Genomic DNA, 20,877 nt, shown 5'->3' with positions numbered 1-20,877 from the left:
AAAGTACTTCCACACATACATTGTTACTAAATGAACAATTTGATGCTATATTAAAACAAGATTTTTAGAACATTTTTCCATATGACACTGTGAGTGGGTATCAGTGTGACCTCAATATATTAAATAGGAGAAAAAAAAAACACCCATGACTAGAAGAGGGAGGTTTTGCATAAAGTAAGTTCCATTCTTAAAAGACTGATAGCCTTTTAGCCAAATCTTTGAAGTTCACTTTTAGCTGGTCAAAGTCCATGTTCCCTGTGCCTCTGCCATACTCACAGGAGATGATTCCAGTTATATCAAGTACTTTGCTTTGCTGTCCTCTTTGTAGTTTAAGTCAATTAAAATAAGGTAAATTATCTAAAGCAGACTAATTCAGAGGTGCCCACATTGCCAGAGAAATTGCAAATAGTCCTCAGCACATGAGCAAAATGTCCAGAGTAAAGATGCTCTGATCCCATAGGTGAGCTATGCGGGAGTCGTAGTATAAGCAGGTACAAAGCACAGAGGACATGACCAACTACACTACATCCCATGCTGTCTCACTACAGAGCACATTTGGGACAATTATTCATGACATTTCATGCACTAAAATCCCAGATAAACATTATTGTCCAGCAATTTGCTAGCTAAAAACACAAGCGGAGCAAAGTTTGCAGCCTAAGTGTTTCCAGGGTGGGAGACCCAGTCTGCCCCAGTTTTTAAATTAGCGCTTTGATAACTCTCCAGACATAAATCAGAAAAGTTGTACTAATGAACATCTGGAAGACAGTATATAACCCTCCCACCGCTGAAAAGTGTCACTAGCCATATTTGACAGAAGAAACAACAAATGCTGCGAGCATTTCCTCAGACTGAACACAGCTTGTAGCAGTATTTCAAATATGCCTGTGATCTTAGAAAGAGCTCTAAAGGGGTATCCGTTAGTCCTGGTTTGGATATGGTTGACATTATGCAAAAGTAAGTGCTCTCCTGAGATTTCAGTGAAAGCCACAATGCCAGGGAAGCTGATCTCACAAGGCTTCCATCATCTCAGATGACAGAAGTCTCAGAAGATCAGTTAATTTTTGTCATTCTGAGCCAAAATCTCATCAGTAAAGTTCAGGAAATTTCAGGGGCATTAAATCCAAACATAAACCATCATCTCTATGTGGATTTGAGTTCCGAATTTGAGTTTGCACCCACTCCAAGCATGAGGTGTTTAAAGCCTTCCCATTCTTTCACTAGTCCTGTAAAATACTGCATTTCAATAATGATACTAGTATAGCAATATTAATAATTAACAATAACATATATTAATTATATATATATAAATTCAACTCGGACAGAAGCTGTGTTTTGTGGAAGCGGCAGGCAGAAATTCTTCTGTGTCATTTCAGTTCTTTTTCTGACAAATTGCATGGCCTCTAGCAAGCCACTTCACTTTTCTCTTTCAGTTCTTCTACGGTCTAAAATTATTTATCTCCCAGGAATGTTATCATAATTAATAAACTGCTTCATTAGCTACTGCACAGCTTTTTGAAAATGCCTTTTAAGCATGTCCATAAAGAAGAGATTTATTGTCACGAGATTTTGCTTCCAGCTCTTGTGTCCTCAGTGGTTAAAATATGGAGCTGGTAAAGGGTCTCACACCATCCCCTCCGCCCTGGAGCCCATCGCTCATAATGAGGTGCACTTGTACATCCCAAGCAAATGCCAGACTGAACACGCAGCGGCCCGAAGTGCAAAACAACTTCCATTATTCATAGCTCTTGCAAAAATCTTGGAAAGTGAAAGCTGTACAAATTCCAAGCAAAAGACTGAAATCTATCTCTACGAAGCAGAACTTCCCTGTAAGACAACCTTGCTTTTAGTTTTATAATTTCCTTTTTCCCTGGCTTCAATGCCATAAGAATTTACTTTTATTTGTACCAGCTCTCCCTGACACACAAGTTTACACAAACAAAACCTTTCCTGGAAGGGACAGCTCGGCACCAAACAAGTCACCCTCACGTATACAGATGCATCTGACTTAAGTTTCAAAACCTTACAACAAACACACAAGAACCAGATCCAGCAGTTCATGTGTTGGGCTAGTTGATAGCTACAGCAAGCAAACATTAGGATTGTATTTCAATTATTGCCATGGTTACAAAATCAGGGTGGACACTGGAGGAAAAAGGAGAAAGAGAAACAAATGTACAAAGCCAGCAAATCCTATGAGGAAAGAGAGGGTGGTGGAGAAAGGGATGAAGGAGAAAGGGTGGACAGTTGGTGAGGGATGCTGGGTGGGGGAAAGAGAGGTCATTCTAACACCCAGCTGAATAAAGGCAAACAAAATAATAAAAATTCAAGTTCTTCTAGAGAGATAGTGCTGATAAGATCACTGCAGGATAAAGTGACACAAAGAAAGAAAAATGCAAGGAATTGTTACAACTTGTGGCTGCAACAAGCAACGTGATTTGTATGCACTCACTGGAAGTGAGATCAAATATTCAACACATATTTGCAGCAGCTATGAGCAACTGAACCAGCTCTCTTCTCTATTTCACTGCCTGAGCCACTGACAGCTTAAGAAGAATTAGTTTCTACTGAGTCTAGTCCATAATCCAGCATTTAGGCATGACGGCTATGAGGTCCTGTTTCAGTAAACAAAACAAAATATGATTAGCTTCACCCATAACGTTAATACCTTAATCCACAGCAAGGCATACTGTCTACAGGCAAAGCTACTGCTCAGGGAGGATTTCAAAGTGCAGATCAGGAGCACACTGAAAGCTTGGCTTTGGTAACTCTAAAACATAAGCACCAACATAACAGGAGATACAATTTCAGAACAGTGAATTTTGTCAACAGTTTAAGTATTCAACTCTCTCTTCTTCCTTGAAAACATTTCTTAGTTACTGATAGAGGAAATTGTGTCAATATTATTATTATTATTATTATTATTATTATTATTATTATTATTATTATTAATCGTTTGGAAAGCTTCCTTTTCCATTTTTTCCCTTATGCAGCTTTCATTGCTTTCTTATGAAGGACAATATGAGAAATTGCTGCTGAAAGCTCTACAGAGATGTGACACTTTTCCTTCAGCTCAGAGGTCCAGAACCCATGCTAAGAAAAGTTTTATGGCCCTGAAGCAGTGTGTATCACTCAATTAAAGTGATTCCTTTGCCTTTCATCTTGATATGAAAACACTGGCTTCAAACCATTATTATACATAACAAAATACTTGCAGTCATGAAATGTGAAGCAGCTGAACCTAGAACCTCAGTGGCTTTGATCCTGCCTGCATCTCCTGTCTGCAGCCAGTATCAAAACCCCACAACCCTGGGCCCACTCTTTGTAACCAGCTGAAATTTCCTTCCCAAGAAGCCACAGGAGCTGTCCCAATATGCCACTGCTATTGTAACAGAGCTCTTGTTTCCACATGTAGCAGCTGCTAAAATATTTCAGCTGAGCATCTTACTGGGGCAGGGATAACAGCACACCCCAGTTGATTTCTCCCTTTGCATCATTTGCACCACCATGACTCATGGACACAAAAATTAAAGTTATTTCTAAAATACAAAGGGCACCTGAACCAGGTCTGCCTTTCTGCTGGGATGGGTGGCTGACTGAACATGGACTGGAATTTTCACAGCCACCAGCAGGATCTGTGACCCAAATGAAAATTAGTTCTGATGACAACTGTCTAACCACAATTTCTTCCACTTTTTGTTTCCTCCTCCTCCAAAGCTATTCAGCATTCTAAGGTAAATTACAAGGTTCAATTAATGTGAATATTCACCACTGTAATTGTGAACATACTCATTACTGGCTTATTACTTTTCTTTTCCTGTTATGTTTTTACTCTTATACCTGATAGATGCTTTCAAATTAATTTTCTTATCATTACTGTTCAACCTAGTAACACATAGAAGGCAAATACACTAACCCACAACTCTATATACTTCTGATATGAAAATAACTTCTTAAGAAAAAAAAAAAAGAGAGAGAGAGAGAGAGAAAAAAAAAAAGCACAGATTTTGTCAGGAAGGCAGGCACAGCCAAAGAACACATATTACATTTTATTCAAATTTTATAAAACTCTGTATCTGGCAAGGGGCAAAGGGACAGTGAAAAAGAAGAAATGAACAGGTCCAATCAAAAACTGCATTTTAAAGTCAGATTATTTTCACTGCCAGTCTGCTCCTTTCATAGCTCAAAAATCTCTACAGCTAAAGATCAATGCCTAGCAATATTCAGATGGAAAAGCATCACCTCCACAGAAAGAACCGTGGTCACACAGCCTTCCAGTGGTCCTTCACACACTGTTTATCTTTCAGTCAGGTAGCCCGCATGGTATTGCACTTCCCAGTTATAAAACCCTGGATACTCTGAAACTGCAAACCAAACTGCACGTAATCAGTATATTAAGCGAAAGGCACAGCCAACAATTCCAAATTCCTAATATTCCTAATAGCCTACTGAACCACATGTTAATATGCTACACGTGCTATTCTGCATATTTTTGCCATGTACACTTACGGCTGAATGTTTCCTCCACTTTCCAATGCAATATATTTTAATACAAATTCAATGGGTGTTTTTGGTGGGCAGCATAAGGGTTTTATCCCTTCAGCTCTGAGTCTAAGAAGAAAGTGATATTGATTTAGATGTTCACTCATTCATTTTATAGGACAGTTTTAAAGCATTAGGTGATAACCTAATTGAGAGGCACGCCACGCAAGAAACTGAGATTGTTGTGATAATTTAAATCAGTTCTCGAATGTCATCTACAATAATTTAATATGTGAAGTTACACACTCCAGAAAAAAAAAAAAAAGGGAAAAAAAAAAACACGGCAAATGAGCAACTTTGGAAGCAGTGAAAAGGCTTTCTAGAAATGCAAGGTAATACAAATTCAATAAATTGTTTATTATAGAAACATAAAATTAATGTAACCCATTCTGTATGTTTGTGTATATGTGTTTGTATATGTATGTATCTGACAGACTTCTATTTCCCTCTACAAAATGACTGTGTACCAATCAAGGGAACAAATCTTTTGCCATCTATCTGCTGTCTCTGGAAAACCTGGCATCATACAATATCCATACTGATATTATTTATCTATATTTATTTTAAAAAAGAAAATTAAATCACCAAACAGTATTACTTCTACATACCAAATCATACTTGCATTGCTCAGGTACACATTTTGATGTGCACAAGGCCAGAAGGATTCGGCATCACATCTGGGTCTCCCATCTAGAGGAGCCTGTCCTGCATTCTTTCATGTGGGCGCAGAGAAAACGCGGATCCATCTGCCGTGGATTTGTACGGCTGATGAACCAAGCCCAAAGTCCCCCAAACTTCTCCAGTTACCAGAGTCATTAGCTGCAAGCAGCTTCGATGACTTTGTTTAGCGCTCAGCACATACATTCTTTGCCGCATGCAGCCAGCCAAATAGAACACATGCAGTACTGGATCTGCTATCAGTAATGGCATTAGCAGAATCTAAAGAAATCTGAAATTCCTTCCTAATGCAGGACACAAACCAGTAAGGTACTAAGCACCCTCATTTTCCACTTGTTTAAAAAATTCACCGGAGTATGTAAAGTCTCGTGCTTTGAGCATGAAGCTAAGTGAAACAGTTAATAATAAGAACAAACATGCCTGTAATACGGATGATTCAGATTTATAATTCATGAACTTACATGTAAGAAATAATTTTGCTCTGAATATCCTACATTTTTTCCACTTTGTGCTCATGCAGGGTATTGCTAATAGATTCATATTGTTCAAGCAGTGGCTAAATGAGGAGGCTTTTTACACTGCATGTGCATTCAAAGAAAAACAAAGTAGAAAACTAGAATATAGAATATTCATAAATAAATAAATAATCCTGCATTTGAAAAGAACGGTCCTGGAGCTCTGAATTACACCTCTTAAGGGTGAATATGTGTGGACTTTTTCCACCCCTAGAAGTGTGGCAGAAAACCCCTTGTAAGTGAAGGTGCTGTGTGTTCACTACACTATGCTTTGGAACTGATAGTAATTTCTCTGAAAGAGCGATACCTTTACATGTCAGGTTTAGGGACAAAACCTGCTTATCCAAATTTAAAAGTAGTTTGTATTAATATACAGTTTTAGATATTAAACTGCAGAATTCTCACCATATGCACCAGTATTTTAATCTTGTTCTTAAGTAGCCTCACATTTCCAGTTAAAAAAAAAAAAAAAAAAAAAAAAAAAACAAGGCAGGGGGTGTGGGGTGGGGGGAGTAAACTCCAGAACCTTTAGTCCCCAAAACAGATGCCAGCTTGGGATTTATTTAGCCAAGGAGTATTTAGCTTGGCTCAGCCTCACTTGAGTTGAAAAAACACTTGCCTATTCCAAAAAGTTTTTAACAAGCTCTGCTGCAGATGCTGTTGCCATTTGGCATGTCACCGTCACTGTGTGGTACAGAGGAGAGAGAACTCTTGACCACAGGTTTTCCTTGGCCAGGGGAGCCAGAGTTTTTGGCTATTGCTGCTCTTCTGACCAACTGGCTGCATGTTTACGGAATGTGGTTTTAGACGGGGTGTTAACAGAGGTTGGGTTAATAGCCTAACCCAGACCAACAGTGAGGTGAAGGCATGACCTATCCAATCTAAGAAAACAGAGATTGTATATTTTGCTGCTCTTAACCAAGAGCTTCTTGCATGCACCGTGCCTATAGACAAGAAGATATTTTTCTTTGCCTCAGGATAGATGACAACAACTGTAAAAGCTGTACCAGTCATGCAAAGTAGAAATATATAAAAACATGTGGTTGCTTAATCTTTGTCGGCTTGATTTCATTCTCTCACTTATGACAATTTTACCTTGGCATAATGCCACTGAAAGAAGTTAAATGAAGTTACTCCTGTTTTCCACTATGATGAGATATCTTGAGAGGATAAAAACCCTACAGAGTTAAACTGCAAACTTCTGTCCTCATATTTCTACTTGCCAGCAAATGGCAGCTCTGAAACTGGAAAAGCCTAAGTGTTTCAACACTGATGAACTTTGTTCCAAGGCATTAGTGCTGAACACCTCTATGAGAGTGCATATAAAACTGGGGAAAGCTGCCCACATGTAGCTTAGTTTACTGACGCTAATCCTATAACAGTGCAAATGCCTGAGGAAGCCTTGACCTTGTAAGACATGTAACAACTTCAGAAACACCATGACATTTGACTCCTATCAATAAATTGTTTTTGTCTGAATTTTGGCACATCTTTCTGATGGCAGCACCTTTGTTGCACTTAAGCAAAAGAAAATATCCTGGCTGTATATATGTCATTCAGTCTACTTCTCTAACCCTGGCGTTACACTGACACACCATGTGCCTATCCGGAAAAAAACACGGACTATGTACACTCCCTCCTCATCAGACACTTTTTACTTCACTGATGATTAACTGACAATTTCTTCAAGCCAAGTCATGGAGCACAGACACCATCAGAGAACCAGCCAGACCATTTGTTTAAACACTGCTAATCTGCACCAAAAGTCCTATTTAACACGGTTCGGATCACATAGCCGACACTTCAGTTCAGTTCCCTCTCACTGAGAGCTCGGCTAGGACTAGTAACATCTTGAAAGTTCATAGACTAAACTGACACAAAGGCAATTTACTGCAGCATATTAAAAAGAGTGTAACATATGACTAAGAATGAAGTAAGCAGTGTCTGGCTACATCCCCCACTGTCTGGGTAGCCAGTATGCAAGAGCAATATAAGAAAATAAACTATATATTTTTAAATTTTCCATATTACCATTTTGGCTTCCGAATGCATTGGAGGGACTTGAGGTGAAGCACAAGGATTATTGAGGTTCGGCCCTTGCATTCCCATGATGTTGGAGTTCATTGACATTTGTCGCTCCATCTTTTAAAAGAAAAAGAAAGAACACGGTTTCGAAGTGTCTACAGACATTTGAAAGAATTTATGCCTGGTTTCTAGGTAAATGGACTCAGCTTTATTTCTTCAAGTCATGACGGGAAAAATAACACTCTGTGTCGTGAAGTGCATGCGTGTGTGCACGCAGGCGTGTGTTTCATCAGAGTCGGCCCTGAAAACTCACAGCCAATTATAAAGAAAAGGATTCTTTACTAAACAAATGTAGCAGCCACCCAGGTTTGCACTTTTTTGTAATGATTTTCTCCCTTTCAGTATAACAACACTCGGAGTTAAGTGGTTTTAAAAGCATCACTGTATAAAGCTGTGGCTTCTCCTGTCAGTGCAGCCCAACTTAGCTAGTTAAAAACATAAATAAAAATCCCCAATCTTGAGTTGGAAAACGAGTTGGCTCTTTTTTCTTCACTCAGCTTGCTCAGCTGAGAGGAGTTTTCCATATGTCTTGTAGGGGAAGCTTTCATGTACTGCTGATGCAGCACAAAATACAAAGCAGGACTCCTGGCTATGTAGAGCACTTTTTGCAAGCTAAACTCACCATATTGTGAGTGAGGGACGCAACCTAATGGCAGAAAGGACTAGATATAATAATTTCCTGTGGTGCTTTCCCTGAAAAGAGGCAAGTGCTGTTACACTGCTAGTGTTCGCTCAGAAGGGTCAGGGTGACAAGTAGTGTTACGGTGCTGCTTACAGCCACAGCTGAGCATCCTGCCTCAACTCAGGTTAGTCTCTGAATCTTTGGCTCATACAAGAAAGCAGCAGCTCTGCTGCAGGATAGGAACAGCTCTATCTGCGGGATAGGAGTGGCTCCCACAGTGATCTTCTCCACAGTCCATTCAGGAAGACTGTGGGGCAGGAAGAGTCACATCTGTGGGGCTCTCAGCAGAAGCACACCTGCTTCTCTGCAAGCAGAGCTGCCCGAAGGGCTCCCCAGCAGCAACCTGAAGCCCCTGAGCTTACAGTGAAGCAGGATGTTTGCTCCATTTCAGGTTCCTTAGTAATCATGCCAGAAAAAAATAAAAAAATAAAAACCAGAACTGTCCACAGTGGCATTTCTTACATTTTTTTGTTGACCTTCCTGGTCGATACTCCAGGATAAAATTATTGGTAAGTTACTAATTAACAACTTATTAATGACTGCTCAGATAGCAGCCAACCTGAACCTTCTTAGCCCCAGACTGTCCCCCCCGCCCCAGCAGTGCCAGAACAAAAAGTACTTTCCTCTCATCCATATCTGATCGCCCTCAGGTTGCCTTCCCAACTGAACACCATGTGATGAAACAGAAACTTCTCCTTTCACCCTCCCCTCTTCCCCGTGCTATCTGGACTCCTTTCTACCCCTTATCTGCCCAGTTGTCTTATACTGCGAGTTGTTAAAATCATTTAATATTTTGAAGACACAATGGCAAAGCACCCTTCATCTCCCAGAAAATGAAGATTATTCCCAACTCTGCAGAAATTAGTGGCAGTTGAAGATGAGCAGTGATCATGACCAAATTTTAGTTAAGTACAAGTTACTAGGCCTGGAAAGTAAGCTATATTTCCTTCTTGTTAGCTAGTTATCTCCCAGAAGCAAGAGGATTACTTCTGAGTTCACTGCCATAACATACGTACATAACTTTTCCAGTTTTATCTGACTTCAGGAATTTCTTTTTGTTCCAGTGCAGACATACTGATCTCACTGACATGACCAAGTGTGAGAACCAGAAACTGTAGTCTCATGTAAACTGTTTCTAATCACTCTCACACTAATTAACATTCCATTAACCGCACCAGAAATACTCTTGTGCAAGACAAAGCAGAGAAAAATGTCCAGCTTCCCTAGCTCATTACACCTTGATCTTTTGTTTTGGACAATCCAACAGACTCTCACCTCTGCATAGGCTGAATCCAGACAAAAATAAATGAATAAATAATGCCCCCCGCCTCTCCTCCCTCTCCCACCCCCCACCCCCATAAAAAATAATAAAATAAAATAAAATTTAAAGCAACAACAACAGCAAAACACAAAAAACTTACAGGCATGAGTACAGCAGAAGATCCAGGCATGGTAGGGTTGGGCAGGGTGCCAGGCATAGAGGCAGGCATAGGCTGTCTTTGTCGGTTGTGTAGGTGCAGTAGTGAAGACAGAGAACCTGGAACAGGCCTAGGAGGAAAGGAAAAGAAGTTGTCATGGGCTTTGGAGACCAAACCAAGCCTTACAGCGTCAGCCATTGATAGGCACTGACAATTTTAGGCAAGCAGGCACAAATAAGCCAATCTAGCATTTGTCATCTCCTGCACAAATCCACAGGACAGAAGGTTTTCAAGAAACAGATGACTCACATTCCCCCTAGTAGTAGTTATTGGTTAAAGCGCCAATACAGTTCATCTGAGAGAACATGAAAGTAAACACAACTGCAGGTCTGAGTCTATGCACCTCTGCATCTTACAACGGCCAGCAAAAGATTTCTACCGACAAAGCAGGAAAATTTCCTGGCATGCTACACGAGTGAGTTGCTGTAAATTCTGCCTTCAGGAACAAAAATATTTGGATAATAGTTTTGCAGACTATGACAGAAAATTAAACACATTTATATTAATTCTGAAGTTTTACCACCTGTAAATAAACTACTCTCAAATGAGGATTTCAGCTCTACTCTTGACATTTTGTCCTGAAATTCTACCAAGCCTTTGTTACAAAGTGAGGTCTCTAATATTGCCACTTTGAACGTAACCAGGACACAGAAAATGGAAAAAAAAATAGCAAAATTACATATATTACATTGAGATTAAGTAGCTGTTAAAGGTAAAAGGTAAATATAAAGAAGCAGAGAAATATTTTGGCAAAAGAGTTCTAGTAGTAGATTTAGAAGGATTTTTCTAAGTAAACCAGAGGAAAAAGTAATGTTGAGGAAGTAGGGCCACTAACAAAGAAAAATCATCATAAAATTAATGGATTAAATGAAGCTTGGACTACTCTTTGAAGCAATCTGACGTGTTAACGTTTCATAGAGCAGGACACTCTCGAGAGCAGGACCTCCCAATTCCCACTGCTCCAAACCTCCCCAGTATTTCCCATCCTTGTACTTTCAATCCTTCAATCCTCCTCTCTAAAAGCCCACTCCCGTCCAGAAACATTTTATTCCAACAAAGCCACCTCAAAATCTTTGCCCTTCCTGACCTTCGCCGCAGACACTCCTGCTGCTCCCACCCCCTGCCCTCAGCTGCCCTCTTCTTGGCAGCTGCAGATGACTGAACCCATCCTTTTGTCTTGGTTCTCCATGAAGAAAAAAAGCCTGTGTTTTCAAGGATGTTTAAAAAATCCTCCCAGACACATATAGTACTTATTCAGAAGAAACAAAAAAAAAAATCCAATAACAACAAATGTAGCTTATATATAGACAAGAAGCTCTTCCTATGCCTCCCTGGTTATCTGCTGATGGAGGAACGTGATGTACTTTACGTCTTCACTCCCCCCAAAGAAACTCAAGGTAATGTCTCCTAAATACACGATATAACCTCCTGAGAAGGTGCAAAAAGCAGCGTGATTGATCAAACATGAATCCATTTATGGGAGAGGGGACAAATGGTCTACGCAGCACTACGGTGAGCCTGGGGCACTGTGGAGATGGTGTAAGTGGGATGAAAGTTCTGCAGGAAAAAAGATCTCAGAAAATAAAGTACACAGTCCATGACCATCCTATTTCCACCTAAAGCGCAGTTGCTCCTTGTACCAGCACTCGTTCAGCAAAAGGGCTGAGAAGTCATTAGGACAGGGCCAAAAAAGCAGGAAACATAGATTCAGGGGAAGGGAAGGGAAGGGAAGGGAAGGGAAGGGAAGGGAAGGGAAGGGAAGGAAAGGGAAGGGAAGGGAAGGGAAGGGAAGGGAAGGGAAGGGAAGGGAAGGGAAGGGAAGGGAAGGGAAGGGAAGGGAAGGGAAGGGAAGGGAAGGGAAGGGAAGGGAAGGGAAGGGAAGGGAAGGGAAGGGAAGGGAAGGGAAGGGAAGGGAAGGGAAGGGAAGGGAAGGGAAGGGAAGGGAAGGGAAGGGAAGGGAAGGGAAGGGAAGGGAAGGGAAGGGAAGGGAAGGGAAGGGAAGGGAAGGGAAGGGAAGGGAAGGGAAGGGAAGGGAAGGGAAGGGAAGGGAAGGGAAGGGAAGGGAAGGGAAGGGGAAAGCGTTGGTGCACTCTCATGGGGGTCCACCAGCTGAGACACAGCCTATAGTTCCTGTTCTGGCTAACGGGAGGAATGTGTTCAATAAAAATATCACTTGAGTTTGCAGTGTGACCAAAGTAAAACAAATGCCATGACAACAGCCCCCTCCCCACTTAGTCATTTGGAGACTGTCCCATATATAGACCCTTTGTACAATTCACCGGTTTCATAATAACCTTAGGTGTTAGGCTGTTTGACAGAAACTTATTTTGGCCTGACCTAGGCAATTTGTGCACGTGATTCTCAAGGGACTGCAAGGTTTGAGTTTTGCTTATATGTTCCAGAGCCAAAAACATTTCCAAAATTGCTTTAATGAGTTTGGGAATATGGGACTTGGGCAAAAGGGAATTATTGGTATTTATTAAAATGGCAAAGAAGCTTCCTTGCTGTCCCCAGTTTCACCTTTAAAGCTGCTTCACTTTGGAGGTCTGCATATGCTTTACACTTAGCTAGAGAAAAAAAAAATCCTCAGTACTTCAGGTATTTCTTCTTGCTAAACTCCTGCAAGTCTACTCCCAAGTGCGTTTCTGCAAAGAGCTGCAGAACAGGCAGAGAAACCTTGTGCTTCCAGGTTGACCCTCTGTTGAAAAAGTCTGCACTGCTCCTGCCACCAATAAAAGTGCTACATAACGCACACCAGACAAAGCTCACCGTCAGGGCAGTCTGACATTGGCCAGTACTCGTGGATACTTCTATTGCTTTCACATTGAAGGCAGGTCATTGATTAACATGCACTCACATGCACATGCACAGCCAGCTCAGGGGATATTTATGACAAAGAACGTACGTATACATAGGCTGAGATGCTCAGCTTGTCTACTTCTAAGGCATTTCTTCTTCTTCCAAGGACAACACAATCTCTTTTGTTGTTGCTTTTTAACCCGCAGCAAAGAAAGCCAATAAGAGTTTATAATTGTTATTTTTGATGTTGGACACGTTGACTCTGCTCCTCGCTTTACAAATGCTGAGGAGGTACAGCCTGTAGCCAGTCAGTCAATATTGCTGACCGAAGGATTTTAATTCCTTGGCACCTGTGCTGCTAAATAAACAGGGTTGTTGGGCAAACAGCCCATAAATAAAGGACAGATAAGATAGAGAACTGGCAAGTGCTCAACCTCACTGAAAATCTGGCTATCTGTAGGGTTTTTCCCAACTTTAAGAATTTTCCTCTTGTTCCCACAGAAGAATGCGGCTGGACACTATGTGATCTCAGTCAGGATTTGCACACCATCTCGCTGGGCATACAGAGCCTGGATGGATAGCCTTTACAGTGGCTTAGTAAAATACCACGTGTTAGCTGGGCTGCTCCAACTGACAGGGTTGGCTCTTCTCCCTCTGTAGGGTTGTGCTAACACCATGAGTCATCGTTACTAACATTTAGGCAGATGGGCGGTACCCTGCTAAGCCATGGTGACTCGATCATTTTCCATCATATGACTCTACCCAACGATTAAAGATAAATCCACTAATGTAATCAAATATCTATGATATATACTTTGCTATGTGCCTTCTTGATTAATACCAAATATTCTGTCTGCTATGATGCAACTCCGATCTGACCCAGTTTTCTAGACTGTCTGATGACTAAACGCTACATTTGTCTATTAAAAGACCAGGCCTCCCTTAACTTGTACTCTTCAATGATAGTTTCTGTAAATGACAATTTCATGCTGAGGTCTCATGAGATTAGGTCAATATTAACCCAGATCATTCAGGCTTGTGTGCAGAAGGCCTAAAGCTGTTTAAAGCATTACTGTAGCATATTTCTAATGGCAAAGCACCCCGGGTCAGTGGGTCTTACCACAACCCCTGTCCTGCTCCTTACTCTCTGGCATGTAGGATTTGTGAAAGGTCAGAAAGAATAGCTCCACCACAACACAGTTTGTTCTACTTTAGCTGTTCTGGAAAACGTAAAGCCACATGTCTATGGAGTTGCATTTGAGCAAAGGATCTCATTCATCTCGTGATTTCTATGGCCTCCAGACCCAGCCAGCTCACACAGAAGAGCCCACAGGTGGCTGGCTGTGCTGTGGCAATTTGCCATGTTGGGTCAGCACTGGCTCAGGGATTTCTGTACCACACTCCAGTTATGCAACATAGACTTGCCCAGACTTTCATCTCTTTATATATATACATATGTATATTTATATATGTATATATATACGTGTATACTTATTACCACAGCACCTACAAGCCTTGGTTTAAAAACTGTGGGTGAGGTCCTGCCTCAGAAAACTTATAGACCAAGGATAGAATGAGGGAGAGAAAAAGGGAAACACAGGTGACTAAGGCAGCGATGGCACCCTTATGATCAATGCAATGATGAACAATCACTACATATCTACATCCTAGACACTTTCACGGAATGTCAGTAGGTGATGTGGTTTGGTCTGCTTGCAGGTAGAAGCACCCAAGCGGGCTATCATGCTAAGAAGGAGAACAGCTGGCAACTGTCAAGCCTCTGAATGTCTCATGGGCCACTAAGTACCATCATAATAAAACTTTTTATTGATAAATGGTTTTGATATAGTTCACTGGAGCATGTGGTTCTTCAGACAAGCTACAAACCACTTGCACAGCAGCTACTGAGGCCAGAGTACCTGATCTGAGTTCTGTCATCGGCCTTCCATAATTGTAACATTCAGTTGGAGGGCTAAGAATTGGAGAGGATGTTTTAACCTGAGAAAAGTGTACTGACAGGAGGGGTTGTCTCACTTGCAGGGCCTGCTGTTGCTTGATCCACAGTGCCCGTACTTTAGCCTAATAAGCCAGCTACGGTTTTCCTCCTTTGTGGACCATTACTTGAGATGCACCCTCCACCAGAAAAGTAGGACAGTTGTGTCTAGTTTCAATTTATTCATTTGTCATTCAGAGGAGGAAAGCAAAAACAAACACAATGGAAAGCAACAAGGCATCAGACAAGTACTTGGAATACCTCACAAAATTCAAGGGACCTCACCTGGTCTGCCATACTCCACATTTAACAACTTTTTAATCACGGCATCATCAGAGAGCCAAGCTTTCCAAGAAATGGGAGCATTATGTCGCCAGTTTTTTTCAGAAAGCCAAATCATATTCAGAGGGAAAGAAAACTGGCACCTAAAATTAATGGATCTTTGCCAACCTAGTAAAGATCCTTGTTTGTATTTCTCAGACAATTCAGACATCTGCACGATGTGGGTAGATTGTTATTATCAGTAGCAGACATTTGTACTGTAGTGGTGCCCAAAGGTCCCAGTCTGGACCGGGACCCCATTGAGCCTGGCACTGTACAAACACAGATAAGAGACAATTCTTACACAGTGTGTTTACAATGTAGAGACACAAAACAGATGAAAAGTAGAAGATGGAGACAGAACACACAAGCAAATAAATATGCTAGAGAGTTGGAGGCAGTTTAGTGGCACTCCTCTGGTTGCTTTTTTGTTTCTTTGTATATTTTTTATTGAACTCATACAAGCTCAGAAATGACAGGACTGAGGAAGTTTGCAAGAGGAAGGGAGTAACTAAGATTGAGACACAGGAAGGGCAATACTCTAGAGAGGAAAAATTGTGGCTCATAATTTAGAAGACTTTGCTATGCTTTCTGCAGAGATTTTTAAATAGAGTGTGCATATGTTTTATACATGTGTTAACTTAAGGATTTTTTGTTGTACAAGAGGAGACTTCAGCCTGGGAAAGAGAAACTAGCCGATGGTACAGACACTGGCAAAGGGAAAGTGATGCTTGACACTGTAATGAGAAACTAGAGGAATGAGATAAGATAAGACTAAGCTGAGAAAAGTCTTAAAGACAAGAAGCTTGATTCAGAAGCGAAGAGAAAGCCAGGTTAAGTGAGAAGAGCTGGCACAATTAAGATAACAAGCTATACATTGGCACAGAGGTAGAAGGAATTCGGTAACGGGCATCACATAAGGAGCAAGATACAGCAGACGTGAAATGATACGGACATAGTCAAAAGCAAACAACAAGATGTTACTTCTCAATTCATGTATCCTTTGATGTGAGGTGTTCAGTGGGAACAAAGCAACTCCATCAGAAACATATTCTTGCTCATATGTTTTAATTCACAGGGACAGAACATCTAACTGAAGGGAAAGAGTAAGGAAAACAGAAGATGGACCTGGAATGGGTGTACATGCAGGAAAATACTCGGAACATATATAAAAATTACTCTAATATATGTTAAGAATGCTGAGCTTGTAGGAGAAAAGCCCCACAAGTCAGCAGCCCCACTGCTGTAATGTAGTCAGTGGGCCAAATTCTATTTAAAGATTTAGTCAATGATAAATTTTGCCTTTAGAAATTCCAATTGTGTTAATGCCACCTATATTTCCTGAACACATGTTCAAGGAACCTCTGCAAATTAAGCATAAGTACAAGGACCAGCAGGTCCTTGGAAGCCTCAGAGAACCCATTAACATTTGCCTTTTGGCTCTCACAGGTCTTAGAAACTGCTGGTTTCAATCTTCCCTTCCCTCTAAATATTTCACTGGGTCTTATTGCCTGACCCATTACAAGAAAAATAAGAAAAGCTAGAATGGTTTCTTAGACTACAGCCTCCTCAGAGAAGTTTATGTTCTGCACAGTGTTATGCACACAGCTGGAACTCACAAATGATACGTGGAGGATAATGGCATAGTTAAAGCAAAACAAGGAAACACAGCGAAAGGCAGGTTCAAGGGATTATAAAGAACTAAAACACATTCTTGTAATAAAAATAAAAAAAAAATGGGTTAAAAACAAAAAATCTGCAGCATAAACATGACAGAACACTTAATCATGAAAGCAAGCAACAATGTCAAACTGATCCCACTGTCACGTTCTCCCAGCTCAAACAGGACCAAAAGCCTAGTTCTTCAGGAAAACACATGATCTGGCATCACTGCAAATAAAAGTGAACCAGTTTCCACTGAAGAAAAAAGGTGACAACAATAATCAAGCACACCTAATGGCAGCTGACTCAAAACCAGGAATCATAACAGCAATAAAACTTACACAGATGCTTTCTAAAATGCCCATTCATTTTAAGGGTCAGGCTTAAGGCTCCAGCCTGGCAAATTCATGAAAATTTGAGAATTTAAGGCTCCTCAAGGAAAAACATCAACAGGTTAAACAACTGGAAATAATCCTAATCCCAGCATTCAGACGAAAGTGACAACTGAACACCAAGCAACTGTTCTGCCAGGTTTGTGCTACGTAAAGGTGTTGGAGCCTTCATTTGCTCAAGTGACTCCAGCAGCTGGACGTTTGCAAACACTTTGCAGCAAGGCAAATGGCATTTATTTGACTTTCATAGATCTGTGTATGGAAAGAATAATAGATCACAAAAAAGACAGAGTAAAAGTCCTCTTTACTCTTGAAGGGCTGAGACAGTATTTGGAGAACTCTCAGTGAGTACCCAGTACCAAAAAATCCCTGTAGTGGAAATACGGCAAAACAAATTTCTCAATTAAAATTCTGTTTCTATTCACCCTTATTATTTGGACCAGTGAAATTTAATAGAAATGTTAAGATAAAAGAGCTTTGTAAACTCTGCTTTATAATAATAATAAAAAAAAAAAGAATCTTTTTGAAGTGATTTATTTTTCCTTTTTTTTGTTCATTTTTTTTTAACTTCCCAAACAAAGCAGAAGTTTGTCTCTGAAAATAAGACGGTGAATTACAGCAAAGTCATGAAAACAAAGAACCAACAGTTTCTCCAGTGCAGGCTTGTTACCATGAGCTAATAATTCCAGACTTTAAGCAAGCTGAGCCTCTTTTTTTAATAACTGCATGCCTCTAGGCAAAGTATTTCTACTAAAAATTATTGAGGCATGGAACAAGGCAAGGTGTGTGAGCTAATGTTGGATTGTTCAGTTACTAAACCAACTCCTATAGCAATGAGCCTGCTCTGAACTGACAGATTATTTCTCTGTATACACTTGTATAAACACACTGCTTAAGGTCGAAATCTGTGTAAGCTTTCTTTTCAATTAAAATGTCAAAGATGACAGCACATGTTTTCACTGTCCTCAACAGAATGATGGATGCCGCAGCAGCAGTTTCATGCCCTTGTGTTTCAGAGATGTTTGCCTGCCCGCGTGTCTAAGAAAGATGTACTTGCTGATCTTCTCATATGCCTGTGGGCAGAAAGGACTACTATAAAAACTTTATGCATTGGATGGCTTAATATCTCATGGCTTTCTCTTCCTCAAAATCCCCTCATGTGCCCCCACATCCAGTGTTGCAAAAGTTAGAGCAGAAAGTTCATTGTGCCCAAGGAGGCTGGAGAAAGTCCTGAATTACACATAAAACACCAGATTGCTGCTCAAGTGACAAGCCTGAAATCTCAGGCAGGTTTCTGATCCTGGGCAATTCAGGCACCTAAATGAAGTCCCCACAGAAACAGAGTTGCCCTGGATAGTGAACAGAAAGACCTAGTGCACCCAAAAAGGAGCATCCGGCATTTATTTATTTATTTAAATGGGACAAATATTGTAGATAATCAAAAGCCGCCTGGACATAGTCCTAGGCAAGCTGCTCTAGGTGACCCTGCTTGAGCAGAGAAGTTGGACCAGAGGACCTCCAGAAGTCCTTTCCAACCTCAAACACTCTGTGATTCTGTAGATCTTTACAATTTTTTAGCTACATATCCATGAAACTGAATAAAAGTTTATCCTTCAGCTTCTCAGTTATTTTTGTCAGTCTAGAACTTGTACAAAGCCAAAGGTAGGGGCTCCAAATTTTGCTGGGTCTGAAGACAGACCATGTGGCAATAAAACTGGTAGCACACATAGTCATAATGCTATTGAAGGACCTGTAGGATCTCTCTGGCCACTATGTTGCCAGAAAAAGCCTAACTAATGAAAACAGTGTCTGTGAGAGAAAAATGTGCCAGCAATCTGCCACCAGCAGACTCAGTGTGTTTTTAAACTGACAAGACACAACTGTGCTGTATGCAATATGGAACTGTAGTTTGCCCACAGTAACTAGTGAGGAAAAACAAGAAGGTGCATACTTATGAAATGAGATTTAAACTCATAACACTAAAAATAGTACAAAATTAACATATCTGTTAGACATTTTTAAGAAGGCATTATTTAAGAAAACACATTCTTAAGTTCTTAATCAAAATACCAAACAGGCAAAATAGAAAATGAGGAGCTTTGAAAAGCCCAAGATGAATGACCAAAATCAAGTCATTAACCCCATGTTTTAACAAGAATATCACAGAAACAGCTCACTCTGCCCTTTCTAATACTCATGGCTTCCCCAACACTTCGGCCACTAGCACATGCTCCTGGATTGTCAAGATTTCACTACAGCACAGAGTTGTGCTGAAAGCAGTTGTGAGTAGCCCACCGCTGTCACAGCCCCATACTCATTCAGAGTATGCTGTAGGTTGTTTCAGGGGGTGGCAGTCATCAAGAAGGGAGAGATGTACGTACGTGATGGGGGACCCTCAATTATCTGTTTAGCAAGTCACTTCCAGGTGTAAAAATATTGTGCTGCTGCCAAGTAGTTCTATATCTTCAGTGACCTTCTTCACACCCCCAACCCGCTCCACTGATTCCTTTCAAACTTTCATAAAAATCAAAATGAATATATGCCACGTCCTAGAAGGAACCTTTACACATGGTTCATCTATTAAACATGCTAAAATTCCCAACCTCCAGCTGTATTAGTACATATGATGAGAAGCACAGGAGAGAGGTGAGCCTTAAGGCAGAAGGAACAAAGCTGTTGAGAGCTGCTTCAGCTGTACTTCAGTGGAGATCAGCTCCAAGCCAACACTGAGCGCTCTCATTATCCAAAGAGGACATATTGCCTTCTCAGCCTGCATGCCAATCAGTGTTGGCACAGACTGAGAGCATCATTTGAGCAAGCAGGAATCCAAAACTCATCTACTGCATTTTTTACATATCTCAGGGAAACTTCACTAAAGGCTAGAAATCCCATTAGCTGCTATGTAGTAGTAGTCCCCCAGAACAGCATATATTACTGAACTGCATGCTCCAGAAATGCCCGATAACAATGACAGAAGCTCTCCAGGTAGGGGCTGATGTGGATTTCACCCACACTCAGATGATACCAGAGGCCAGCAAAGATGGGCCCTGGTTTCCAGTGTGTGCAAGGGGGAGAAGTGCTAGCATACTGAACCTGTTGTCCACACACGCAACCACAAATTCATGGAGAAATTTCTCTCCTTCTGCATGTATGCACACTGAGACAGCAACAGAGAGCAGGCATAGAAAAAAGTTATTTTATTCTTGTAACAAAATGTACATTGCCATTGTGATTTCCAGTCACTATCTGAGCCCTCTCCTTCCCTTTTAAGCACTGGTTTAAGCATGAACCTGCAGCTAATTTTGAGGTTGGAGTTCATTTGTTTTCACATCAATGCAATTAATTTCCACTGGAAACTGCATCTCAGGCATTCAATCAAAATAGGCCTAAAATAATTCTGAAAAGCTCATCTGTCTCCAATCTATATAATGTTTTAAAAATTGGATGCATGCCCTGCAATAACATTGCACTTCACAAAGCTTAAAGCTCCAAACTTGAGGGTATCAGTTACACTGAAACTGTAGTAAATTAAAACATCCAGTTTCTGGTTTGCATTGATTTATAAATATCGACAAAACTACTATTGCAGTCATTACCACTTTGGGTGCTCAGAGTTGAATTTTCAACAGTTCAGGGTTATTTTCATTCTTATTGTGGCTACAGTAGCCTTTCAAGCTATAGATCAAGTTCCAGATAACATGTAAATCTTAAATCTTAGTTTTAAAAATAT

The 20,877-nt window shown here is 40.7% G+C and overlaps 1 protein-coding gene across 4 annotated transcripts in view; it reads right to left on the bottom strand.

The window, feature by feature from the left end:
* CREB5 (cAMP responsive element binding protein 5) overlaps nucleotides 1-20,877 on the bottom strand; it is a 258,609-nt gene that overhangs the window by 62,606 nt on the left and 175,126 nt on the right. For all 4 annotated transcript variants that reach the window (XR_011093878.1, XM_068674276.1, XM_068674275.1 and 1 more), the window contains 2 exons: nucleotides 9,924-10,050; nucleotides 7,767-7,877 (listed from right to left, as the gene is read on the bottom strand). Coding sequence is in view for 3 of the 4 variants with exons in the window: in XM_068674276.1 (XP_068530377.1) it covers nucleotides 7,767-7,877; nucleotides 9,924-10,050 (238 nt within the window). In the remaining variant the exon portion in view is untranslated. The remainder of the gene's footprint in view (nucleotides 1-7,766; nucleotides 7,878-9,923; nucleotides 10,051-20,877) is intronic.

Source organism: Anas acuta, chromosome 2, assembly GCF_963932015.1.
Source record: "Anas acuta chromosome 2, bAnaAcu1.1, whole genome shotgun sequence".
NCBI classification, from domain to species: Eukaryota; Metazoa; Chordata; class Aves; order Anseriformes; family Anatidae; genus Anas; species Anas acuta.
Note: the sequence above shows the minus strand (reverse complement) of the source record. Positions and strands in the feature narration are given on the sequence as shown.